Source organism: Protomyctophum bolini (genome assembly GCF_963924005.1).
Source record: "Protomyctophum bolini genome assembly, chromosome: 2".
Lineage (NCBI taxonomy): Eukaryota > Metazoa > Chordata > Actinopteri > Myctophiformes > Myctophidae > Protomyctophum > Protomyctophum bolini.
This window is the reverse complement of record NC_137863.1, coordinates 29,482,449-29,508,799: the sequence shown is the minus strand read 5'-3', so window position 1 is coordinate 29,508,799 and position 26,351 is coordinate 29,482,449. Positions and strand designations below refer to the sequence as shown.

Here is a 26,351-nt window from a genome sequence, read left to right as displayed (position 1 = left end):
GCATTTTCTCAGTCTCAGCTCGGTATACAGTATTTCTAAAGGGAACAGAGTAATATTGCAAAGAAAATGCATTGATAGTTCCCTTGCTGCCTCAATAAACCATTGTACGAAAAAGAAGGAAACAAAAGACAGTAGAAGATATGAAACCAAACCGTTTGCCTCCCTCAAATGGGTCCAATTCTACTCTTTTTGAAACGATGAAACCTATAAAAATCTATGTTTTTGAAAAGCTATGCTATTACATGCCAGCTAAGGGAACCCTGAACTGCAATGATTAGCTGATGTGCCAAATTAATCCTCCCAAGAAAGAATTATGCACATCCTCCGTTTCTTGATGCTGAGCCAAACTGTAAAAACAGAATCATGAAAAACAAAGCGGGGGCTCACAACTCACTTTTGAATGCTCAAAAAAATGGACAAACAGCAGATATTTGGCCATTTCTGTAATCAAGCTGATGGAGGGAGATGGTTGTGTCACTGTAGACTAGTCTTCAAATGTTTTCATTTTGGATTACATTTAGCTTTTTGTTGTTTTTTGTTTCCAGTGTTTATAGGATCTGGAACGGGTCTAAAAAAAGTAGGTCGGGAGTGCCTTATTTTCGGTATCAGCCAGTAGCACACGGGAGTCTGTGCCTGTTACAATGCGCTAGACCCCTGGGAGATGGATTTATGAGGTGGAGCGCAAGACCTACCATGAGCTCCCAGTACTTCCCGCACTACTTGCCGCACCCAAGCCGTGCTACTCATACACTGAGTTGGCGGTGCCTGGGATCGAATCCATGAACACGCATATTTAGTAGGCTACTAACCTGACTCCGCCAGATGGGGCAGCAGAGAGTACACAGGGTTCCCCCCATTCTGCTCCCATCTGGGAACTTTCAGGCAGAGTCAATGCACCGGCCACCAAGCGGCCTGGCCAATCAGCGGCAGCTAGAGGTGGGATCAAGGCAAGTCCTGCCTTGATCCCACCTCTAGCTGCCGCTGATTGGCTACAGCAGCCTATTTTGTTTTTCCACACTCAACCACGGTGCTCTGCTCAGCAGAACGCCCTTCCCTCTTCCCCAGTCTGGCAGTATAGCACTAGCCACGTGTACGTGTACTGCACGTGCATTTGTTTCGACAGTTCACCCGCCAACCCACCTCCCCGCGGTTACAAGAGAAGGACACGTGGAAAGGACATAGTGTGTTTTGGGCAATCAGTGTGGTCTTGATCTGTCAAATGGAGTCTGTACGGCACATGAACACTTCTGTGGGAGACGCAGTCTGGGAGAGGAGATATTGTTTGTTTTGGACAAACAGCATGGTGTTGATTTGTGTCAGCTGAAGCTTCATGTCAGAGTGTTTGTGTTGGAGCGCCTCAGCTGCAGAGTTCATGTGCAACCTCTTCCAGAGAGAGATGGAGACACTAAAACTCAGCTGGAGAAACATGTTGTTTCTCCCTCGCTGAAGGGGGGACCAAAAGATTGTTGTGTGTAGGGCAACAGAATCGTCAGCTACATCCCTTTAACATGCAGAGCTGCGTCCCACAGAAGTATTAGCACGGGTACTTCGTGACGGGTACTCTAATGCACGCTCTCTTGAACCACGCAAACCTCTCTCTCTCTCGTGTTTGTGTGTGTGTGTGTGTGTGACTGTGTGTGTGCGTGCGCATGTGTGCGCGTGTGTGTGTGTGTGAGAGAGAGAGAGAGAGAGACAGAGAGGCGGAGACAGTGCTTTTGCACTACTGTAGAGTTCAGTACAGAGTTCAGTACAGTATGTATAGCATAGTTGTACCGCTCAGTTCACACAGGTGTGATTTTCTTTTTTTTTAGCATCCAATAGTGAGTTGCAAGCCCCCGCTTGGTTTTCCAATTAATCCTCCCCACACATTTCCTCACGTAGCCAGACTTACCGGCGTTTGCAATGCAAATTACCACGCAGTGTGATATTGTCTGGCTACGCAAGGCTAACACATTTCTGTGTTGCGACTGCCCCTTGCTACTTGCAGGGACAAATATCGGCTTTGCGATGATGGACAGATACTTTACCCCAGTGCCACACGATGAGCACTTCTAACAAGTGCTGTTGAAAGTGTATAGAAAGTCACTGAAATGACCACAGGGTCATTATTTTGTATGCAACTATGCATATAAAGATAATTCATATATGAGGGCTTCTAACTAAGAGCCATAATTAAAGTTTGTGCTTGAAAAAAGAACCCATACTCATTTTCGACTAAGAATTAATCGGCAAAACAAAAAACAGAATGAGAGTGAGTAGATGGTCAGCAGGCAGGCATTGGTGCTATTTTCTTATACTTTCTCACAACCTTTCAGGGTCAGAGCTTAGCTCCAGGTGGTTCAGATTCCAAGTTATAAGAGAACAGCACACAAGAGTGATAGAAACAGTTGTCATCCCCCGATATTAAGGGAAATAAAATGTCAACTTTATGTAGCGTGAGGAGGCAGGACCACAACAGGTTTAAATGGCCCAAACTGGGCAAGGATTGTCTGGCTGATTGGGTTTGAGTGTTTTTAGCTTTGTGTTTTAGCATCAGACAAATCGCCACTGTCGGGCATAAACCTCGTATCTCCATATTTCATTTTGTGAGCTCGTAGATCTGTTATTTTTGCATTTTTGCAATTTTTTTTCAGTGAAAGTGGTTAAGTCTGTATGTGGGTTTTTATAAAAATGTTAAACCAATGAAATGTATTAACAAGAGCTTAATAATAACTATCCATTGGAACACAGCTTAAATATTTTTCCATTTCTTGAAAATGTACAATTTTGGACATAGAAGGTTCCCACTCGACAGCGACGAAATGGACCTACGGCGTTTGCTTGTGGCCAGATAAGCAGTTGCCTGTCCCTACTTCAGTGGAATTGAGCGTGCAGTGCATGCATACATTGCAGGTGGGCAGGTTCTAAGGCACGGTACTGTAGTGCTTAATTTTATCTTCATCATACACCAGTATCCCACGCAGGAAGTAGCAGATCTACAAGCTCAGAATTTGTCACGATGGGACACCTTTGTAAGCTTGTCTATCTTGTCTATCTTCTACGTGCGACACCAATATACGACAAAGTATAAATCAGGCTTATGCTCCAATGAGGCAGAACTCTGAGAAGGAGGGTCATGCTAGAAAATGTACACAGGAAGATTATTTGACTCTAAAATCATGCCAATCAACATAATGTGTTAAAACAACGCAACATTTAGAGATAAGTGCCACTTTTTTTTTTACAGAGGCAGCAGGAATGGAGTTAATCAGGAAAGAAAAGGATCAAGAGAAGTAAAATAAATAGTGAAAGACAGAGAGATAACAGTACACTGCTGATGCAATATTCAGGTGTTTTTTGAGATACATGCAAAATGGATGATATTAGTAATGAAAGATGAGAATGAGTAGCGACATCAAAATATATTATAAATATAAATATATTAATAAAGAATCAACACAAAACAAATCAATTAAAAATATATATGAAACACCAAACTGAAACTGATAGTTTGAGGCATTCTTAACAACAGTTTAACATGTGGTGTGCAGCTTGGTAGGAACTGAATGCATTTGGGAATCACAAGAAAGACACATGAAGGGGATGCTCCACACTGGAGCAAGGATGAAACACAAGGAGACAAGACAGCTAGTGTGTGGACCTCAACAACTAAAGCAAACACACTCCACAACAGTGTCACACTTTGCTCTAAAATATAAATACACACATATATATATATATATATATATATACGTATATACTGTTTGTATATATATTGTATATCTTGCACAGGACTGCACAGCTCCCAGCCAATAAAAGGGCTGAAACCAGAGGAAGACGGTACACTCTCAAGCACCTCTTAAAACATATATTGTACAATGCACACACTATACTGCCACGCACGCACACACACGCACGCACGCACGCACGCACGCACGCACGCACGCACACACACACACACACACACACACACACACACACACACACACACACACACACACACACACACACACACACACACACACACACACACACACACACACACACACACACACACACACACACACACACACACACACACACACACACACACACACACACACACACACACACACCTTCCATCCACACAAAGCCATCGCACACCTGTGAGGGCACAGGTGTGTACAATAACCAATTTGTCTCTTGAACAATATGAAAGCAAGCACATCACAGCTGTATGTGTACTTCAATCACACATGGAGGACACATTACTTTAATGTATCATTGTAGGATTATGTTTTCATAAGACAGTGCTCTCTTCACGCTGTGAAAGTACTATGTGCATGCAGCATGTTGGCCTCTTAACCACTTAAGCCCAGGCTATATTTTATTGTGTGGCGAGTGAGAATAGCCGCAGAGATCTGCTATTTTCACTATTTTTGAAAAAATAAAAATATTTGAAATGCTTTGACATGTTGTTGACATTAAAAAATATATTTTGCCTCTCTCCTCATGTCCAAATTATGAATGCCAGGTTGGTTACGGGTAATTCATACATTGTTGCACGACTGTGTCGTTCGACGCAAAGTGACAGATATTCATCTGAGAAAGGTGATTTTGTCCCGGAAACAGGTTGTTGTTGTCAGCGATGCAGTCATGTGATAATGTATAAAATTCCACGTAAGCGAATGTAGTAAAACTAGTAACTAGCAGTGTTATACCGTCTAATATTCCCCTTGATGAGTGTTAGATGTTTGGCGTCCCATGTGGCAGACCCAGGTTTGAATCCAGTCACATAGAATAGTCCTGGCTGTAGTTTAATATCTCCCTTGGTCAGGAGGGATTCCATGGCCAAGGCCCCAGATGTCGGTCTACTGCTAGGGTGGTTACACTGGCATCCCCTGCCTATACAATTTGTCTCTTTTCGATCTACGAAGACCACAAGACTTTCTGTAACTTTACAGAAACTGTGGAGTTCTCTGATGGTTTTATTTTGTCCATTGTGCATTAAAAAACCCGAAACCCGAGTCATAGTGTATGGAAGCACACCCAGAACCTGTGAAATACATTTAATGGAACGACACGGTTCGCTTAGTTCTTCTACTCGAAAAGAGCCACAAGTGTACAACATGGACTCAACATTTTAAATTAGCACAGCTGAACCCACAATTCTGGGTATATGTTCCACTGTGTGATGACTCCAGTCAGAGGACTGAATGTCATATTTATTCAGCAGGATGACATGCTGCAGGACTGCCCAACTAAAGTGGAAAAGTCGGTTTAGCTCAGCTCACCACTGACAACAGCACACAGGGTGCAGCAGTAAGCCGAACACCTGTAAATCCTAATGCTAACGCGTATAGCTTCACATGGTGTGCACATAATTCTGTTCTATTTAGAGAGAGCACTGCCTTAGATAATCCTTCTTGAGGATGCTTTTATGGACTCTTTGTTCTGCAAACAACAATGATTTCATAGACAAAGATCCAAAAGCACAGTGGCAATATTGCACACCAGAATACAGAGGGCAGCAGCTAATGTTCGGAGAGGATAGAAGAAAGAATAGAGAGATAGAAAAAGGAAGAGAAAGGTCTAAAGATGTGGAGAATCCAACAGGCCTCTTCTGTTAGGCGGAGGTGCATTCCCCACGGTCTCAAAATGGAACTTATCACTGTCTGCTCTGTTGTTTTGCCACATTTTGGAAAGCCCCTCCCCTGTGATGAGGAGGAAATGGCATCTTACTTACATCAAATAACCTTTCTATATACACCTCCTCATTGACCTTATCACGCAGCATGTCCTGAGAGTGGCGCACGAAGGTCACGTAGCCATCAGCCACGTCCATCCCGGGCTTCTACAATGAGAGCACAGACAGAAACGTGGAAGGGTCACGATTTGAAGGGTATACAGATTGCATTATTATGAAAACAAATAATTACGAGAAAATGGTACATACAGCTTTTAAAAATGTGGAACTAGAAAAAGTGCTCCTCCGAACATTTGTTGTGGGCGTGCATTGTTTGGTATTGTGGTCATACAAGTAGCAATTAATAGCCAATAGACAATGACTTACAGTAGATGGAACTTGTAGTGTGTTATACCAATTTGCGTGATATTTGGATAAAATATGAAGGACTAATATAAAATAATTGTTTCACATAAGTTGGCCTCCTGGTGGCGCTATAAGATTTGAAAAAATGCAGGCCAGACATTTTTACTCTGCCTCTAGGGAGTGTGCAGACAAACTTTTACGCAGATCGGTGCAGTTATAGGTAAAGGTGTGACTCGACCTGTTATAGCGCCACCATGAGGCGCTTGAAAAATGTCTCAGCGTGTTGCAATGTGACAAATTGTGAACTTGCAGATCTGCTATTTACGGCGCAGGACACTGTTATACAACAGAGAATAAATTAGGCTTTAGGAGAGAGAAAACCAAAAAAGGAAAACTTACAGTAATTAAGCCCAGTAGAAAATGGAACACTTAGTGAACTCATAGAAACTCATTGTTGGTTCTGTTATCATGGCATACAGCAGCTCATCACCATCACAGGCAGGGTAGAGCCAAGGTATAATAATAGCATAATGATCAGATCACAATTATTGATTAGTTTCACTGCATGTGTTTGTGAAGCATGCATACAACGCAGGCCGTTGTTATACTTACAGGTACGTCCACGTACTTTGAAGCGGCTTTCACCTGCAAACAGAACCAAAAATGTTGAATTGAGAAATGTCATCTCCTATTAAAAAACAAAACAAAAAACTTTTATATAAAGTGCTGAATCAAAGACTCTGAAAGTGGGACAATGGAATATCAGAACCTCTAATCTCACCGTGAAGGACATGAATGAGGAGAAAAGAGTGCCTTCGTCATATCTTGAAATCTTAGCCAGTACACTCTCCAGAATGACCACAAACTGAGAAACAAGGACAGAAGGATTAATCTGGCATCATTACATCATGGCATGCAATAATAATAGTTCTTTGTTGATATTTGTTGTCTGTCTGTAAATGTACCTTCGCAACCAAAAGCTGGATCATGTCCTTCACACTTTCCTCGATCAGCTCATCTATCTGCGTATGGTACTGTTTCTAAAATGAAGGAATGGAACAAATGTAATATCTGGATCAATCATAATAATGCCTGATTTATACTTCTTGTGCACCAAGTCGCCAACCAAGTATATAACCCCCAGAGGTTGCTAGAGCTGTACACATGTAGATCTTCTCTCATGGGGGTCCTTGGTATATCTATGGGGTCCGTAGGCTAATAAGTGTCAATTTAATATCTTTAAAAAAAAAGATTGGTGTGGTGTTGACTCAAATATTAGATAGGTATGGTTGAAAACCAAAATAATTGATAAAATATATTTTTATACTATTGGGTGTGCTAAATAACATACTAAAATTTTAGGAAAAATTAACAACTAAAAAGCATCATTTTCCCACCTCATTTTATTGTCCAAAATTACCGGGGGGCACCACCACCCACTCCCATATAATACTGCGCAAGGATCATGGTCAACCAGTGGGATCACGAAATGTTAGTTAGTGGCATTAGGCTTGAACCTGCGAGTGGTTCGCCACACCACGATGCATAAACTTCAAAGCCTTTTCCTTTACCACTGCACCATCAAAACCTTAGCCTGTCTGAGTGAGATCTCTGTGCAGTTTTATCTTCTTCTTTCTTCAAAGTAAAGTTTCAGAGTAAAGACCAGGGTGGGATTTGAACCCACAATGTCTGGATCATGTGGACAGCCACTTAACACACTGCGCTACCAGGCTCTCTGTGTTCTGTCAGGTTCTGTCATGGTTTCTCCTCTATTATCTGATTAACATCCACGATAACCCTTAAATGCACTAAAGACACCTTTGATGCACAGCAAACACCATTCAAACGCTGTACATGATCCCAAGGCCCCATTTGAAAGGTGACACCAAGAGGAACAATTCAAAACTTAAAACCACAGAGGGCTCTGTGGCACCCTTGTTAAGATGACAACCATGTGAGCCAGAGGTTGTGAGTTCAAATCCTGCTGAGTTCCTTCAAGTTCAGCCCATATGGCCTTGGACGTTCATCAATTTTGAGAATTAAAAAAAAGACTAAAATCAGCCCGAGACCATGGACTATAGTAGCCTGGCTAATAAGCCAGACCGAATCAGCCATTGGCAACAAAAAAAAAAGGCTGCCGGCAGATTACGGTCTGGAGAGGCTCAATTGTACGCCCATTTCCTACACCAGAGAACTGGTGTGGCCAATCGGGACACGGTATGCAATATGGGCCGGGCTTTGGTACAGTGACGTTCAATGCTTGAGACCTGACTGACAGTAGCTCTGACCAATTGTGTCAAAGAGAAAATGTTTGAACCCGCCCCCCGGGAAACAAGATCCATACACAGCATCTCCAGACTCAAATACCACACGACAGTGTGATTTGAGTCTGGCTTATTAGCCAGGCTAGGACTATAGCCCATGGTCTCGGAGTGATTTTCATCTTTTTTTCAAATCCTCGTTTTTCATCCTTTTTGACCATGGGCTATATAGCCCTTTGTCTTGGACGGCAGACTATAGCATGCCGTTTTTCATCATTTTTGAGGATTTGAAAAAAAGACGAAAATCACTCGAGAGTGTGAATGGAGTTTCTAGGTGAAAGTGCTTTCTAGACGTGCCAATGTCTGCCATTGGGCCCCATTGTAAAATTCTCAAATTTGAAAGCACTATATTTCTAAAACTATGAAACATTTCAAAGATTCCTTTTCAGGCAAACATGTCCACCGTAAGATGAACCTAAGTTTACACCTGGGGTTGCTAGGTGAAAGTATGTAGGACTAGTAGCATGCCAAAGTTTGTGCTATTGCCATTGAGAATGCATTGGGCATTTAAGTTAAATAGGTTGAGACACCCCTCTGTCTCTCACCACATCCCTTCCTCTCTCTCCTTGTATTAATATTTCAGACAGATCTGGATTTTAGTTTCATAGCCACCTTCCAGATGGCATCCACGATGCCGCAGGAGCTAAAATGCCTGGGATTTAATATGTAAAAAAATCATAACAATTGTGCACTTGGTAAGTACATGTATGTTTTGAACTTTGGCATTGTGTTAGGTATGGTCATAACGTTTTCAAAAAACACCGCAAGTGAGTTATACTCTCCCCTAGTGGATTTATTTTACATAATAGGCATTATAAGCTCCAGGCAGACATCGTGGATGCCATCTTGAAAACAATGCCTTTCTAGTTGTTATTTTCCCCCAAAATGTTAGAATGCTATTTATAGTAGAACACCCAATAGTGTGTAATACCATTGTAAAAACCACTTCTATCAATTATTTGGGATTTCAACCAGACCTATCTATTATTGGATTCATTGTAAACCGACCACAAGGGGGCGAGCAAAATTAGTTTGCAATGTTTTTTGAAAACATTATGCCCATACCCAACACCATACCAAAATTAAAAAAGTAGTTACCAAGTGCATAATTGTTATGAATATGAATTAAATCCCATTTTATAGGTATTTTAGCTCATGGCAGCCATCGTGGACGCTATCTTGAAAACGATGCCTTTCTAGTTGTTAGTTTTTCCTAACATTTTAGTATGTTATTTAGCACACAATAGTAACTAGTAGGCGTGCCCTACTAGTTTGCATAGCTTTTTGAGAACCTTATACCCATACCTAACACCAAAAGCCAAATCTTTACAAGTTATTATGTGAGAGCCATGTCAAAAGGTCCAATAGTGGACGGTACCTCTTGTCCCATCTCCATAGCACAGAGCTTAGCAGACTGATCCTTGGCATCGACCATCACGTTGTACATGGTGCACAGTGTCGGGGTGATGCGGAAGTCTGTGGACCTGCTGCTCTTTGTCAGCTTGTTCTCAAACGCCATCCGAGTGCTGAAATGTCATCAGAAAGGTACAGTAACATGATAGTGCTTTATACCCAAGTGATAGAAACAAGGTGCAAAATTATGCGTTCTCCACATGTACAGTATCTCTATTGTGCATGTACGTATTCTTTGGCTCTTTCTTTCTGTTTTTCTCCATACACATCTCTCTCTCTCTCTCTCTCCTTCTCTCTCACACATGCACAATTGCCCATGCACACACACACACACACACACACACACACACACACACACACACACACACACACACACACACACACACACACACACACACACACACACACACACACACACACACACACACACACACACACACACCGTTTGACGCAGCTCTCGATCATGTCGCTGGACATGAGCTTGATGCGGTTGTCCAGGTGCTTGGCAAAGTCCTCTTCGGGCCAGTGAAGGTCCCTGATGAACGTCTGCAGGGCTTCCAGCTTCCAGAAGAGGTCCTCTGACGCCCCAGAGCCATTGCTGCCAGTAATCCAAACACAAATACACACACAAACACACCCAGAGGTCAGAAGTTGAGGGTCATCATGCCAGACAAGAGGAGTGGAGGTGGGGGGGAGGGAGGGATGGCGGAGGGAGTTGCAGAGGAGGATGCTGTTCCTCCACACCTCACCCCAGCTTTCTGTACTGTGACCATACACTGACTGGCCAATCCAAAATGTTCCAGCTAGTGGACAATCACAATGCCACTTATACAATGATTTGTGGCGTTTAGGCAGTCAGTGTATAGGGGGTGGAGGGGGAGTATAGGCTACTATAGGATTTGACTGAAACAAATCAATAACCACGCCATTTACACAGTCAAATCCTCAGTGTTAATTTTTCCATTTGTTAATTAACACTCAGTATTGAACAGCGTAGACTAGGATTATTGACCAGTGTGAATTGAGCACATGCAGGTAGGTAGTACATCACTGTAGATACAGTGTAATCACAGGTAGGTAGTACATCACTGTAGATACAGTGTAATCACACTGGGCCTTAACAAAGGAATGGGACATACAGATTTGAAGGAGAGCACATGAACATTGTGTTCTGTCTAAATGAAATAAACAGATCTCCAAATCGCTTCGTATGGACGAATAGACTCTTATCACCATCACATGCTCTCTCTCAACATCCATGACCCCTGGTGGGTGGGAGGTCCGAGGGTATTTTTCAAACACTTCATGCAGATATTTCTGAGGGGGTTTCCATCCTCAGAACTCGAGGGGTTGGGGGGGGAGAAGTGATGCAGGGAGGGCGTTGAGGGTAAGGGGTTATTATTTAGGGAGGAAAGCAGGAGCAGGGAACGTTCTCTACTGTCTTATGCTGGCTGTTTGGCAACTAGATGGACCCAGTCCAGTGTATATTCCAACTTCTCCTATACCATCATTTGAATAGCACCCCAATCAGACAAGCCTCTGCTCTGCACTTTTTTTTGTGCCAAGGACAGGGACAGACCATGATATGAAAATCTATGCTAGAATTTACAGTAATTAATACTAAGGTTGAGAGATACGTATATTGTTCAGCAGAAAGTTGATGCTATTATATTTATTTATTTTTATTTTTTATGTGAGGGGGTGGGCAGGTATCCTGCACAATCAATTCATAAATAGGCTCAAAGTAAGACTTTTGCGTTTGGTCTGTATCTCTGCACCTCAGCTCAACAACATGCATGTTGAGAAAAAAGGGTGGTCTTCAGCCTCTCATTTTAGAAGCAGAAAACCCCACCTACTCTAGCACCTCTTAGAGAGCTCTTGGCATGAACATGACTTATACGATACTGTAACATACCAAAAAAAGGTTCCTTGGCATTGACAGATATTTTGATGAGCAGCAAATATGTGTGTGTGTGTGTGTGTGTGTGTGTGTGTGTGTGTGTGTGTGTGTGTACCACATTTGACAGATTAGTATTGTATTTCCCTCTGTAATTAACAATGACCTTTGGCTATATGCATCTTCATACCAAGGCAGTCTCTGCTTGTGCAATAATTCTACAGTGAACTTGTTGAATACACACTCAGAGGCATATATAGCATCCATCCATGACGGGGTAGAAAAGCTAGGCATTTGAGGAAGGTTAACTGATAGTCCAGATACTGGCACTGGCAGATTTGGTACTTTTGGAATTTGGAGGTTGACATTTGGTAGATTCACATTGGGCAGATTACTTGTTAAACTCCTGCAGAAAAGACAGACAAAAAGAAAAAAAGAATCCATAACAGTGGTAATATGGAAGCAGCAACAAGCCATGTGTCATGAAATTTGACAACAGGTGAAGTCACATAAAGAAAATACAGCACACATAAACAAAACCGACATTGTCTAAGGCACACTTAAAGTAATACAAATACAAAAACAAAAAAAGACCTAAAGAGAGAGCAGCTGGATTCAAGAGACACACATATACTGCATATATGAAGTGGAAGAGAAAGCAACATAATTATTCAAAGCATAATTACTATTTAATAATTACTATTTAAGATAAATTAAATCCCTGTCTTTTATTTAGCTTAACACATCCTACAGTCTTCTTGATCTTAGTAAACAATGCAAAAGTGAAAATGTTAAAGCCATGAGAAAATAAATAAATAAATAAATAAGCATATCAAGGCTGAAAAACCTGTCAAGATAACAGACCGGAGATCGTCTCTCCCTGGCAACGTGTTAAAACACACTATAGGGTTAGTTCACAAACAAAATCAGAGAAATATTATGTGTAAACATAACGCCCGGTGTGTAAGATGCATTCTGTAGGCTACATGAGTCCCACACGAATACCAATATTTGAAAAAGAAATACTCCCTTTAAAGGAAAAAAATAAGTTCTATCTAGCTCACTTTTTAAGAATGACCTAGAGGAGTATTGAATGAACAAATGCTTCTCCCAGGCTCTCAGAAGTCTGTCTTTCAGCCTGGCGTCTTCCACCATGCTAGAGCTCAGAATAAGAAGAAAAGGCTCCTTACTTCACAGGCTCCCAGGATTCACGTTCAAAGCCCCTGTGAATTGACTGTGCGATGGAGGACTCCATCAGATCAACATATCTAACCACCAGAGGAGCATACAGGTCCTGTAGGTGTTTGTGGAACTTTCCATTGCACAGATGATCTGTTGATTAGAGAGAGAGAAAGAGAGACAGGAAACATTGACGTGAATGCACAATCGTGACACAAAATGGCTTGAGTGTGCAGTGTGCGTTCACCAGCGAGAGCTCACAGTCAGTCCGAAGGAAATCGTTGAGTAGCTGGAAAAGGGGGAAGCTGTCCCAGCTCTCTGGAGACTGGATCTCCAGGGCCGCGTCCATTTCCAGGGCATAGAGGGCCAGGAAGTTTTCGGCATGCTCCACCATGAGGTCTGTCCACCACGCAAATGCCTAGAGAGACAAGGGAGGAAGCGAGTGAGAACTGGAGCCCCCCAATCAACTGGACCTTATTAGATTTGAAAAGGAAAGGCCAGTGAATTCCTGGAGTCAAATGGGATTTTGCCAAGCCTACGCCAGTTCAACATGTATTAGTTGTCCTCTGGGTTCTGGCTTTGTCAGAAATGTATTCGTGTCTACATATATTGAGTGAACTGCCAGAAGCCATATAAGAATTCATGAAGAGAGTTACTTCCTTCCAAGAAACACCTTGAAACACAAAGACTACAATTTGTAGGCCTGTGTGTGTGTGTGTGTGTGTGTGTGTGTGTGTGTGTGTGTGTGTGTGTGTGTGTGTGTGTGTGTGTGTGTGTGTGCGCGCGTGCATGCGTTTGTGTGTGTGTGTGTGTGTGTGTGTGTGTGTGTGTGTGTGTGTGTGCGCGCATGTGTGTGTGCGTGCGTGCGCCGTGCGTGCGTGTGTGCACGTATGTCATTGTGTCATGTAGCAACTACAGTACGCTCTCTGCGAAAGCTCAGAGTTTGAATCAATCCACAGCTCTTATTGATTAGAACTTTCAAAGTACATGGTTATTTCTCATCATTTGCTCAAATCCATATCTGTACATAAAGTTAAAAAAAAAAGAGTCGAGAATGTGTGCCTTGCTTAATTCATGACCATATCAATAGAGGGAATAATGCTTTTATCATGCAAATGTGGAACTCCCAGCATGCTTTGCCTTCCAGCTTGGAGATGAGGTTCCACCATTCACATTAGTGACACACCCATCCACATTATTCAATTGATGTGAATGTGACTCATGCAGTATGCCGTTTTAGGCCAGACTTACTTAGTTGTGTGCCGGTGTTGCGCACACCATAAAATATCACTACACTACAGTAAAAGCTCAGAATTCACTTTTAGATCTGCTATATTTCCAGTGCGCAACACAGACTGCAAGAAAGTATAATCAAGCCTATAGGCACACCAAAGACTGCAGCACACAGCATCTCTAGTGTATTCTCCTGTGGCAGATCCAATTAGTTGGTAACGACATTCAGATAAATATTTTTGGTGGTGCAGCTCCGTGCAGCTGAGCGGGCTGCACGGAGGCAGTCTTGGCTTGACTCATTTTTCATTTAAAAACTGTCATGTTGCCAAATTTCTGAGGGGAAACACGTAGACACCAATTTATACTTTGTTGCGTGACAATGTTGCATGCTGAAAATAGCCGATCTACAAGCTGACAAACAACTCGCGCAACAAATTATAAATCAAGCCATAATCTTTTTTCCATTAGCGCTGCGTAGCATGCTCTTGTTTCCGTTGCAGTTTCATCCATTATTTGCCTTTATCATCTAGCATGGTAGTGGGAACCAGACTTACCTGACTACTTACCTGCCTCCTACACACGCACACACACACGCACACACGTGCACACGCACGCACACACGCCCACACACACACACACACACACACACACACACACACACACACACACACACACACACACACACACACACACACATCCGCACACACACTTTGCCTGACTATGCGACAGTGTTGAAGAGCAACAGGCAGAAAATGAAGCTAATCTCTCCATCACATTCAAGGAGCGATTGTGTGGGTTTTGGGGACAGGGTGGATACAGTATATATATATATATACGGGTTTGGGGGGGGGGGGGGGTTCAACAGGCGAGGATTGGTCACATGAACAAAGGCAGACAGGCAGAGGGCTGGTTCAGCCCTGAGGTCGGCTGTTAAGGGGCACAGACAAGGTCCTGGCTGTACGGCACACCCGCTGCTCAGCCAGACAGGCCGCGGTGCTGTGCCAAAGCAGTGGTTTCAAGGGAACAGTCCTGGAGTAGTTAGCTGATGCTTGAGCCCTCTATCGAACATGCACAAACCATTATGGCGTTGGGGAGACTCTCATTCAGCTTTCACTACATACCTCTTTTCCCTGCTTGGACAGTCACCAATATGAACGGAGGGGGACACAGAGACGTACACAACAGAAATGTATCTTTGAGGCATTTCTTTCATAGGGCTTTTGTAAACTGAGGCGAGAGGAAGCGTAGTGATGGAAGAGAAGCTGGGAAATAATGCTGTAACGAGCGTGGACTGTGAACTCAAACATTGGATGGAGGATTCAAAGAGATGCATGGTGAATTCAACCTCCAGGATCACATGAAGCATACTTCATAAAGAGATGCATGGTGAATTCAACCTCCAGGATCACATGAAGCATACTTCAAAGAGATGCATGGTGAATTCAACCTCCAGGATCACATGAAGCATACTTCGGGGATAGACTATCGGTTCAGCATGCTCTGAGAGAAAGATTTATTTTTGTTTTTAACTTTTTTTTTTCATGGTCCCATGAACATGCTATATGATCCCAATGTGTTTATGCAAGCTCCAATGGTTTACATTTTCATCTCACTCATTTCTCTCACATCTATGCCCAAACGGCCCCACCACCCCTATCTACTGCTTTGTTCCTGCCTGGGAGGTGCCTCTTGCCTTATTGACGCACATGCGATACAGGGGGAATTGTGATGGGGACTGAAGAGAAAGAGAAATAATGATACTGTACCGATTGATCTCCAGAACTTGTGACTGCCGCCTGTCAAGCATATTCAGAGAGATACAATAAATCTGCTTTATCTCTACGACTCTGCATTGGATCACCCTTATACATCTATACATGCTCGTCATGCTTCCCTATCAATTTATGTTTCGCACTGTAGTATCAATGTAATGTTTAAAGCGATTTTGTGGCTTTTTTCTCTGGTGCACAAAGGATCATTGTGGAGGAATGTAATAATCTTGATATCATAAGCTATTAAAGTATTCTATATTTTACAAAACAAGGGCTAATGTAAAGAGCATGCAGTAGTTGAATGAATAACCTAGTTTGATATTACCGTTGTACCTACTGCGCGCTTACTTCAATCGAATATTACCATTTTCCCAAGGCACCGAGTGGTTTATGTAACATTGCACCACTGAGCCATGAATTATGAATCAGAGGAGGGAACAGCACACACTGTATCACTTCTCTCATATTTACAGTCTCTCGTCTCCTCAAAGATTGTGCTCTGATATCACACTGCTATGGACTGCGCAACTCCAATTAAGCCTTCTGAAAATGTAATCTATGTCTAAAAGGGGGCCCTCTTCAGTTACCCATGCATGAAAGCAGATTTATTTATAGACATCTGAAAATAAAGCTAAAGCCTAATTTATAGTTCATTGCATGGCAGCGGCAGCTCGCCGGAAATAACTGAGAACCGGAACGATTTCAGTTGAAAATCAGTTATTTTCAGTGAGGAACACTGTCGTGTGACAAAGTATAAATGAGACCATACTCTCCACGCTGCTGGGCAGGTGGAGATAAGGAGAGAGAGAGAGAGACTGTTTTGAGGAGGAGAGGTGGAAAAGGTTCCCACTCACCTCCGCATGGTGTTCCTGGTTCTGCTGGAGGACTTCTATGACTAACTCCGCCAGGCGAATTGTTTCCTCCAGCTTTTTGGCAGGCGTGACTAATCGGCCTGCATTCTCTAAAGCAAAGGGATGAAGGTGGGGGGAATGTGTGGTTAGTCAAGCACAGAAAGGCATGCTGGGGAGATTATAATTTGTATTTCTCGTACGCTATTCATGAAACTATTTTATCTGTATATGATTTATTATAGATATAATTGAGTGTTAACCACTTTCACCCTATAGGTGTCAACATTTTGGGCATGTCATTACAGACGAAAATGTTCCAAATATGAAATTGAAATAATACAAAATCTTAGAAAAAAAAAAGTTCATAACACACCGCAACATCATGCGATGCATTGTGAGGTTGTAGAACGGCTATTTTTGAATAGCCAAAGAACAAAATAGGTTCTTATACCCTACCCTCAAACACAAGTTAAGAAGTTATACCATAATTCTTCTTGTCCGGGTCCCCGAGGCATCTATCCTAATGTTTTCCCTCTACAACAATGTCTTCAAACTAAATAGAAGATTTACAACAATTCTACAAGATAATTTACTATTTTCTCAGAATGTTCGCCTATTATGACATGCCCAGAATAGGGATGCTACAGTAGGTTTTATGTGATTGTCACAAGCAAAATGCTTTTAGTGTGGGCATTTTGGGTTGCAAGCAAACAGTGACGCAACAGTGAATTGTCTGTAGTGGGACCTTGACACTTGTGCTGGCAGAATACCAGGCACAAGAACAGTAGCACTGTGACTCTGTGAGACATCAAGGATCATGCAGCTAGTGAGTACAGAGAATAAACCAAACAAATGAGGGTCTGATTCATGGCATGGCCCCAAACCATCGAACGCTAATATGCTATTTCAGCAAACATACACTGTAAGAATAGTCTTCTGTTATCCGACTACTAGATAATACGCTTTCCAAGTTGTGCTCTGTTTGAGAATGTACAGAGCTTTATTGTGGTGACCCTATTGGTAGTGGCAGGGCACAGGTAAAAATCACTATTGTGGTAAAACAGACATTCAAATACAAGGATCATCTTTTTAATTCATTTTAAAAGAACAGGCGCAAATGAAGTAAATGCTTGGTTTGTTATTTTGCCTTGATGGGTTATCATTGCAGCTACGTAACAAACCAGTAGTCTGAAAAATAAAGCTTTTAATTGTAATAGTATGTGACGGTTCTGGAGACTATTCTTACAGTGTAAAGACAGTGGTGTTAGCCATGCAAAATGTACCAGCTGTTTCTGCCCTACTTAAAGTTGGCAGAAATATGGGTGAAATTATCTTAATATAGGCAATTGTATTAAATCCATAATGTGCTGACAAAATGAATTGATAGACATTTGAATGTGGTGAAATGAGGTTACCTAAACATTACACCATATGTGGAATGATATCTGAACATGTACAGTAACTGAATGACTGACACAAATCAAAAGCACATATATAAGATACATGAATTCAAACAACCTTATACTGTAGGTGAATAGCTGCAATAGCTGAGTATTGCAATTCTATTGTTTATATGTTTTGCTAATTTCCTCAGAATGCCAGTCGTAGCAAAGATTTCACTATTCCCTAGCCCAGTGGTTCTGAAAGTGGGTCCATATGGACCCTCAGGGTTCCTTGAGGGGGGTTCGAAATGGACCCTTACAGGTCTGTAAGTCAGAGAGTTTACAAATGGAACCAAATCAACCTTTACGGGCCCAACTGGTTCCATTTGTACACTCTCAAAACCTTTGAGAACCACTGGCCTAAATAGTAAATAACTATCTACTGTGAGGTTGTTGATATTAATTAGTTTGAGAAACCCTTACCTACATCGAGGTTGTGTTGATTATTATTTAGTTAAATTACAAAATGTGAGGGATCTGATAGGAAAAGTGTATTATTAAATGTAATGTAGGCGGTCATGTGTTGATGACATATGGTATTAATAACTTAAACTACTCCCATACATTCCTGTGCCAAAATGTGGAACCTTTGCATTGTGCTAATGATGATAGTAATACTGATCCATATCTTCGTCTGTTTTGTTTCACCTCAACACATAGCAAAGCTATAATGTATGGGTTTTGTACGAGACTGTATTGCTTTACATTCTTTCTTGCAAACTAGCAAGGAGATTACTGAAAATGTCTATGAATTTAAGACTTGACATGAGATGTTTTACATTTCTGGAGTAAATAGCCTGCCTTGAATTACTACTACGGTAGATAAAGTAATACAATCTCCACAAAATGTTAGTGTAAATTAACAAACTTCTTACTTTAAAACATGCGTGGCCATTCGCAAACACATACTGTATGTGGAAATACATAATTGTATTTTCACATACTTCTGTGTACCGGTGTATGGTTCAGTGTGAGTGAGTGTGTGTGTGTGTGTGTGTGTGTGTGTGTGTGTGCGCGCACGCTGTGCCTAAGCCACAAGTTAAACATGGGTTCACCTGGATCCTTCTGATCCTTTTGACCTTTCTCAACTTCAGCGACAAAAAGAGAAGAGGAGAGATGAAGAGGAGATATTTAGTGTGTAATCTATAGTTATTTTTACGTTACGGGTTAAAGCTCAATGTTGTTATTCATCGCCATGTGACCCTTTGAGTCCTTCTGCCAGCAACCTTTCAGCTCCAGGGAGTGTGGTTTCTAGGCAACGGACAAACATTACAAAAACAGAGACACTGAACCACGTCCCCCTGTGGAGAGTTTGGAAAGTAAAAGGTGACAACAGGATGTTTGTCAACAGACAGACAAAGGTAGTAACAGTTAGAAACAACACAGAACAGCTGTAAGGGTCAAAGACAGGACACACTGGTGGTGACTGGAGTTGAACAGAACTGAAGTTACAACACAGGAACTGTTTCATGTTTGTTGTTTTTAAATTGAAATACCCCCCCCCCCCCCTGCCCCCCCGCTATGGCCCCCAGTCCTAGAGTGACTCTACCAACAAGTCACACTTTAGCTTTTGTCTGGTGCCACAGTGCAAAAAAAAGCCTACCTGTATCACACTTTTGATACATGATCACACCAGATGACCGGAGAAGATAACACAGACAGAAGCAAAGTAAAAATGCATTCAAGTCAAAGGGATGCGTGTCCAACCAAAAGAAAGAAGCTTAAGACCAGACCTCTCATTCATGTCCATCGCAGAGGGAACTGAAAGGGCTTATTTATGCTTCGTTGTGCAACTTCATCACTCACCAAAAGAATAACTTATTTTCCAGAGGACAACACAGTCGTACGACAAAGCATGAAATTAGGCTTAACTGTTCCAGACTGGCTAGAGCTCAATGTGCGTTGCTAAGGCCTCTCGACCGATGCATTCTCTCCCCATTCGCACAGACATTAGGCACAGATAAAAAAAAGCATGGCAGGTGCAACGTCTCAGAGGAAAGCAAAAAGCAGGAGGGTGGAATGAGACGAACTGCTGCTGGAATGAAAGATGAACAAGGCTACGCAGGGGGATGATGGAGGTACTCACGGATGGTTAAATCCATCACTTGTGACGCCAAGCAGTAGACAGGGTGCTCAAACATTTCTCTCTTTTTCCCTATAAAAAAGGATTGTGGCATGCAAGAAGCTGGGATCAGAGGTTAGGGAAAGCTAGAGGTCAGAAGCTGATGGTAAAAGGGGCTGTCCAGGTGAATAGTACACTGGGTGGGCCAGGAGGCCCCAACAGACAAAGCCACATGCTGGTTACTATGGTTTATCCTTCACCAGGAGTATCACAAGGAGGGGTTAATTCACATGGTATACAAGATAGTAAGGGTTGTACACCTTAGTATCTTTGGCACCCTGAGGGATTTCTTTTAAGGCATAAACTCTAACAATATAGTTGATATACTGTGAAAAATATATGCACAGTGCAATTCTATGCAATTCATGGTTACGTGATGTACTGTATACCAGGACCAATACAAGTCATTGTTTAGTTAACATTATTGTTAATGAGCACTGAGCAGTCCATGCCAATAAAGAAATACCTTGTCGTTATTTGTTAATAGCACATGCAGGGGACCATGGTTCCCAGCATTCCATTGTAGCCACTAATTATCACATTAAAAGTGGTCAGAGTGATAGTTGTGGCAAGCAACTGTAGAAGAGAAGAGAGAGCAGAGTGGACAGAGGTGCCAGGAGAGGAGGAGAGTAGTCTTCAGCAAGAGGATAAGGCAGAGAGGACAGGAGAGCAGGTACTTCAAGGAGGAGCGTGTAAAGAGGACAGTGTCAGCTGGTGGAATCAGAAAAGAGAAGTGCTGAGGGAGGGGTGGGTGGGGGAGGGTTGCATCTAGCATTTTGCTAGTAGTCAGAGAGGACGTTTAGCGACTCTGGGCAAATGTATACTTTGTCGCTCGACGCTCGACAAACATCGAGCGAAGCGGCCATGCGACAAAGTATGAATTAGGCTTAACGGTCCATACCAGAGGTTAGGACGCTGCACAGTTTGACTATGTATTCGAGGCACTATGAGAGACCAGCACAACAGATTTCAGGGCGTTGGATTTGAATGCATTTTTACTCACACACCTCTACACAAAAGCCAACTTGACCTATAGAACACCACAGAGCTAAAGCAGGCCTGAAACAAAGGAGAGAGTTATTGGACTGAGACACAACACAGTGACTGACAGCTTGTCACAATTCATATGGAATACGGACAGAGGAGATACTTTGTATAGCAAAACTATTTGACCATACTGTAATGATGTTTACATTGTTCTTTAAAACATTCTCCGTACAGTGCTTTGTGTTATTGTCAGTTTTGTTTGCATTCCTTTATGTGCTAAAAGAGTGACTTTGAGAGATTTTTCACCATACAATGGAAGTCAATGAGAAGTTGTTGCAACAGCACAACGGAGAAATATATCTTGTCAATTGGATTAGTTATATCATAACAAGCTACGTACACATTATACAAATTACAACCCAAACCTCTTCCAAAGTGTTCAAAACTGACCATGATATTAACATATTGATACTGACATGATACTGATGTATGATGATACTTAAGGACATGGATATTGGATACAGTATATTTGTACAGTAACAGTGTCTTCCCACCTCTCCAGCTCATTAGTAAACAGAAAATAAATCTTCACATCAGGATACTAATTGTATCCAATCAGGACAGAGAAAGGATACAGGGTAGAGATACAGGGTAGAGACGTAAAACTGGAAGTGAAATCACACCTGTGTGAACTGAGTGGTGCAACTCCCCCCCCACCTCTCTCTCTCTCATTAGCAGGCAACACAGCAGTACTATCCCTCTCTCCGTTTCTGGCGCCCCCTACTGGTACAAATAAGTCATATACTCGTGCTCATGGCCACATATAGACAAATTGGCCCTCATTTATCAATTGAGTGTAAAACCTGCCACAGATTCGAGTGTAGGTTTCGTAATACAGCCACAGCATTTATAAAGTGATCGCAAACAGCTGATCCTTCCTTAATTTCGTTCCGACGTTAATAAATGTGACGGCTGAAATCTATCTGGCACGCCCTATGAAATCAAGCCTCGCCCTCGTTTTTGCGACATGAACAACTGCTGTACGACTTTGGAAACCATAGTTACATCAAGTCAGGCCTTCCTTGCCTTTGCTGACCGCCTCACCCCCCTCTCATACACGTACACAGACGCACGCACGCACGCACATGCAACTTGCAAGCAACTGTCACTGTGTGTTAGTTGTATGCAATTATTACAATGTTTATTCATTTAATATACAACAAGATTAGTGAACGAAAACCTGAACCTGTGATTATGTGAAACATTAATTAAATTATAACATTGCTCACGATCGAGTCACGACGTCATTGGAATGAGTTTGGACACGCGTGGCACAGCCCGTGACAAATGCTGTTTTCCTCCGCTCCTGTTCTGTCTGTCTCTGTCACTGACCTGCATGCACGTTTATGACATTACTCACTGTATATTAGATTGCCTCCGCAGCCTAAAGTTTAAGAAGTGAAGTTGGCACCCCGTGATTTTCCATATGACAAAAAAAAGAAGAAGCGGTCCCCACTTTGCGCTGCCTCGACACTGTCGGCATGTCACATTTATTGGCATTCGAGCGTGTCGGGTTTATCCTTAATTAAAAGGACGAGACGTAACGCGAGAAAGACATGGCTGTAGATTGCACTTGCCGTTGGTTGGTAGACTTGACTATAGCTGCATAGCTTCGGTCCCAGGCTTACTTATCTGCGAAAAGAAAATCTAAAGCTGCAGCACTGCAATTGCCTCTCGATCTAGTCATGGAAGTTAGGAGGGGGGGTCGGGGGGGCTACCGGTATGCGCTCATGCAAAACACTATTTAAATGGCTTAAAGCATTGTTTTTAATTGCACGATTTTAATAAGCTTGCACACTTGGAAATATCCTACCAATTTCATATGGCATGCCTTTACAAAATATATATTTTTTCACATGTAGGCTATTATTAATTTTAAACATTTTAGGAGTGAAAACATGTGTTTAGATGCCTGTGACAGCCTCTCAGCTGGTCAAACAATGCTGCTCCGCTGTTCTATACGACAGAAAAACAGGCGAGGACAAAGCGTACGACAGCTCCCGACCAGACGTGGTCAAGTTCAATTTCAAGCTTTGGCGGAAATGGTAAATGCCAAAAATTTCTGTAATTTCGGCGTGCACCCATATTTTGGCGTACGCACAGTTGATAAATGAGGGCCATAGGCCCAGGCATAGGCACATAGGCACAGTTCTCTTTCCTGATTGAATAAAATTATAACCCCCAATGGAAAATGTATTTTCTAGTTACTAAAGTGCTGGAGAGAGAGAGAGAGAGAGAGAGAGAGAGACCCCTGTTACTGTACAAAGAGCTGGATACACAGAGAGAGACCCCTGTTACTGTACAAAAATGTTACTGTACAAAAATGTTATAGAAGTGATTGCTATTGGAAAATATAAAGCTTTAACCTTTTAAGAAACGTTTTGCACCAAAACATGCACCTTATGATGAGACAAATTATTAGAGTTATGCACGGTACTTAATTGATTTGCTTTTAACACAGAATTCATGAGAATGTCTCTCACTATTTTTGATTCCATACAGTCCATGCTATATATAATCGCTGGATTATATTCAATCAAATATGATGTCAAACTGAAATCCAATGATAAAATCATTATGAAGAAATGTCATTGGCCACCAGGGGGAAAACAAGAAATCACACAGTAGTGTGACCGAGACTGCTGATGGTGTCTTTGTGATCAGTGGTGGTAAAAGTACTCACATTTTTAAGTAAAAGTATCAATACTTCAATATACAATTACTCTGTTACAAGTAAAAGTCCGGAATTCTAAATGTACTTGAATAAAAGTATATAAAAAAAATCTACAATGCGTCGTGCGTCGCATTGTGAGCTTGTAAATCGGCTATTTTCAAATGGCCGAAATGTATATAGGGCTTAAGAGGTTGTCCCAATGTATGAATGAATGAACCATTGTAAAGCGCTTTGATCACTTGGAAAAGCGATATAAAAATACAATTGATAGATGTAGTGGAGTAGAACTAAAAGTACAGAATTTGACACACTCAAGTAAAGTACAAATACAAAATTTGTACTTAAGTACAGTACTTAAGTAAATGCCAGTTGCTTTCCACCACTGTGTCTTTGTGATATATGGCTAATGTTACCTTCGATTTGAGCATATTCTGTGATACGCTCGTAGTTGAGCTGCGCAGCCTGCTCCAAACTTTTGCGGATGACTCCTTTCACTTCTTCTTGTGGGACTGGAGTCACAATGTCCTTCATCAAGACCTGAAGAGCACATCATATGGGAATCATATCACGTCTTTCCATTATACTACAGTTGAGCATTACAAAAGGCTTTTTTTACTTTAAATTACAAACCCTCTCCAACAAGGATAAAGTGGCCTTCAATGCACCCTCTGGCCGACCGAAGGGGAAACAGTATCTAAAAAAATATAAACAAAATGAATAAATAACAGTGAACAGCAATTATAAACATCTTAAGATTTGAAGCGACAATCAATAATGGACAAGTACTCAACCCAAGCAATTGAGTCAAATATTACTACTATTACTTTTAAAAACAATGAAATAATCAAAAGTACAAATTACAAAAATACAAATACTCAGGTAAGGTTCAGATATTCAAAACATTTACTTAAGTACAGTAGCCTACTCTAGTAAATGTACACCGGGTACAGCTCAGGCAGTGGCAGTCACCTGAAATGTACAATCTGGTTTTCCAATATCACTCGCAACCGCTCTTTGATTTCTTCAAAGCGATCTTTCTCATCCACTTTCACTGTGCTCAATCCATCTGGCCTGAGAAGTACACAAACGTGCACTCACGCACGCACGCACACACACACACACACACACACACACACACACACACACACACACACACACACACACACACACACACACACACACACACACACACACACACACACACACACACACACACACACACACACACACACACACACACACACGTAAACTCAACCAATTATTCTGAACATTTGCATTTATTCTGGTTGTTCTACCTCTCATATGGGTCCAACTGGACAACGATAAGGAACACAATACAATAAAACCCAGAGTGTTCAAACAAACAAAGTTAAATCAACATTCCAGATTGTCCTGCTATGTTGGCTGATGGCTTTCAGCTCTCCAAGAACTGTCTGTAAACTTGTGTGAGACATTATCTTCAATGTTTTGTCTGGTTTGTCTGGTTCCCATTGCATCACACATGTAAATAATTGACAACATCTCACCTTTCAGGCTCCTGGGAGAGTGGAATTTTGGTTTTCCTTCTCTTTCTAAACTTGAATTTGCTTGCCCGTTTAGAGGCAGTGCCAGGATGTGGACTTTGTGAGCTCTTTAGGGACCATGGGCCCTCGCTCCCGACCAGGGGACCCCAGTAATTGCTGCCCTCTCTGACTTTAAGGGACGCATGCGAGGATGAATAATATGGATATTATGAGACTATGGCAACAAATAACAGAGGAGAAGAGTGAGGAAAGAAAAATGATAGAAACAAGGACACAAATAATTGATTAACAACATAACACAAAAGAACATCATAATTAACAGAAAATGTACAGAAAATAACAGAAAATATGGCAAAATAACACAAATTAAAAAAGAACACAAAGACACACAATGTCTTGATGCTTTTGGTCGTGTTTGCTTTCTTCATGTTGTCCTGTTAATATTCAGTTACCTAATATTGGTTGGAGTCCAGTGGCCTTAATACTGTATATAATATAGAAATCGGGGGGGGGGGGGGGGGGGGGGGGGAGAAAAGAAAAAGGACAAAAAAATATATTTTTTATGAAAAACTCAATATCTCTCAAGATGGGATTAGTCCACACCTGTTCCCATGTACATGGGATGCACAGAAAGCAAAGCTGTAGTGGAGAAGGGTGGGATCAATCATTGCCCCGTTGTCTGCCCTTTCCAGAAGGTCACGCAGGTAACACAAATGTCTGTGACATCCCCGGACCCCGTTCCTGGCACAGTACTCATCCAAGACAAACACCTGACCTGGGCTGAACCATCCCTGCATTGCACAAAAGAGCAGAAAAATAAAAGAACAAGAGCCATTATAGTCTTTCATCTTTGCCCACAACTACTGT

General features: G+C 41.9%; 1 protein-coding gene across 5 annotated transcripts in view; it reads right to left on the bottom strand.

The window, feature by feature from the left end:
- The window catches only part of cadpsb (Ca2+-dependent activator protein for secretion b), a gene marked incomplete at its 5' end in the record, with an annotated part of 95,677 nt that overhangs the window by 4,924 nt on the left and 64,402 nt on the right, over positions 1-26,351 (bottom strand). Inside the window, 16 exons of one of the 5 annotated variants that reach the window (XM_080792009.1) lie at positions 5,705-5,812; positions 6,623-6,655; positions 6,792-6,875; positions 6,976-7,050; positions 9,710-9,857; positions 10,187-10,342; positions 11,886-12,047; positions 12,832-12,973; positions 13,082-13,238; positions 16,680-16,786; positions 19,174-19,206; positions 20,205-20,273; positions 24,375-24,498; positions 24,592-24,655; positions 24,931-25,032; positions 26,088-26,275. In XM_080792009.1, the coding sequence (XP_080648135.1) occupies positions 5,705-5,812; positions 6,623-6,655; positions 6,792-6,875; positions 6,976-7,050; positions 9,710-9,857; positions 10,187-10,342; positions 11,886-12,047; positions 12,832-12,973; positions 13,082-13,238; positions 16,680-16,786; positions 19,174-19,206; positions 20,205-20,273; positions 24,375-24,498; positions 24,592-24,655; positions 24,931-25,032; positions 26,088-26,275 (1,752 nt within the window). The remainder of the gene's footprint in view (positions 1-5,704; positions 5,813-6,622; positions 6,656-6,791; positions 6,876-6,975; positions 7,051-9,709; positions 9,858-10,186; positions 10,343-11,885; positions 12,048-12,831; positions 12,974-13,081; positions 13,239-16,679; positions 16,787-19,173; positions 19,207-20,204; positions 20,274-24,374; positions 24,499-24,591; positions 24,656-24,930; positions 25,033-26,087; positions 26,276-26,351) is intronic. The other 4 variants (XM_080792011.1, XM_080792012.1, XM_080792010.1 and 1 more) reach the window with 4 other exon arrangements.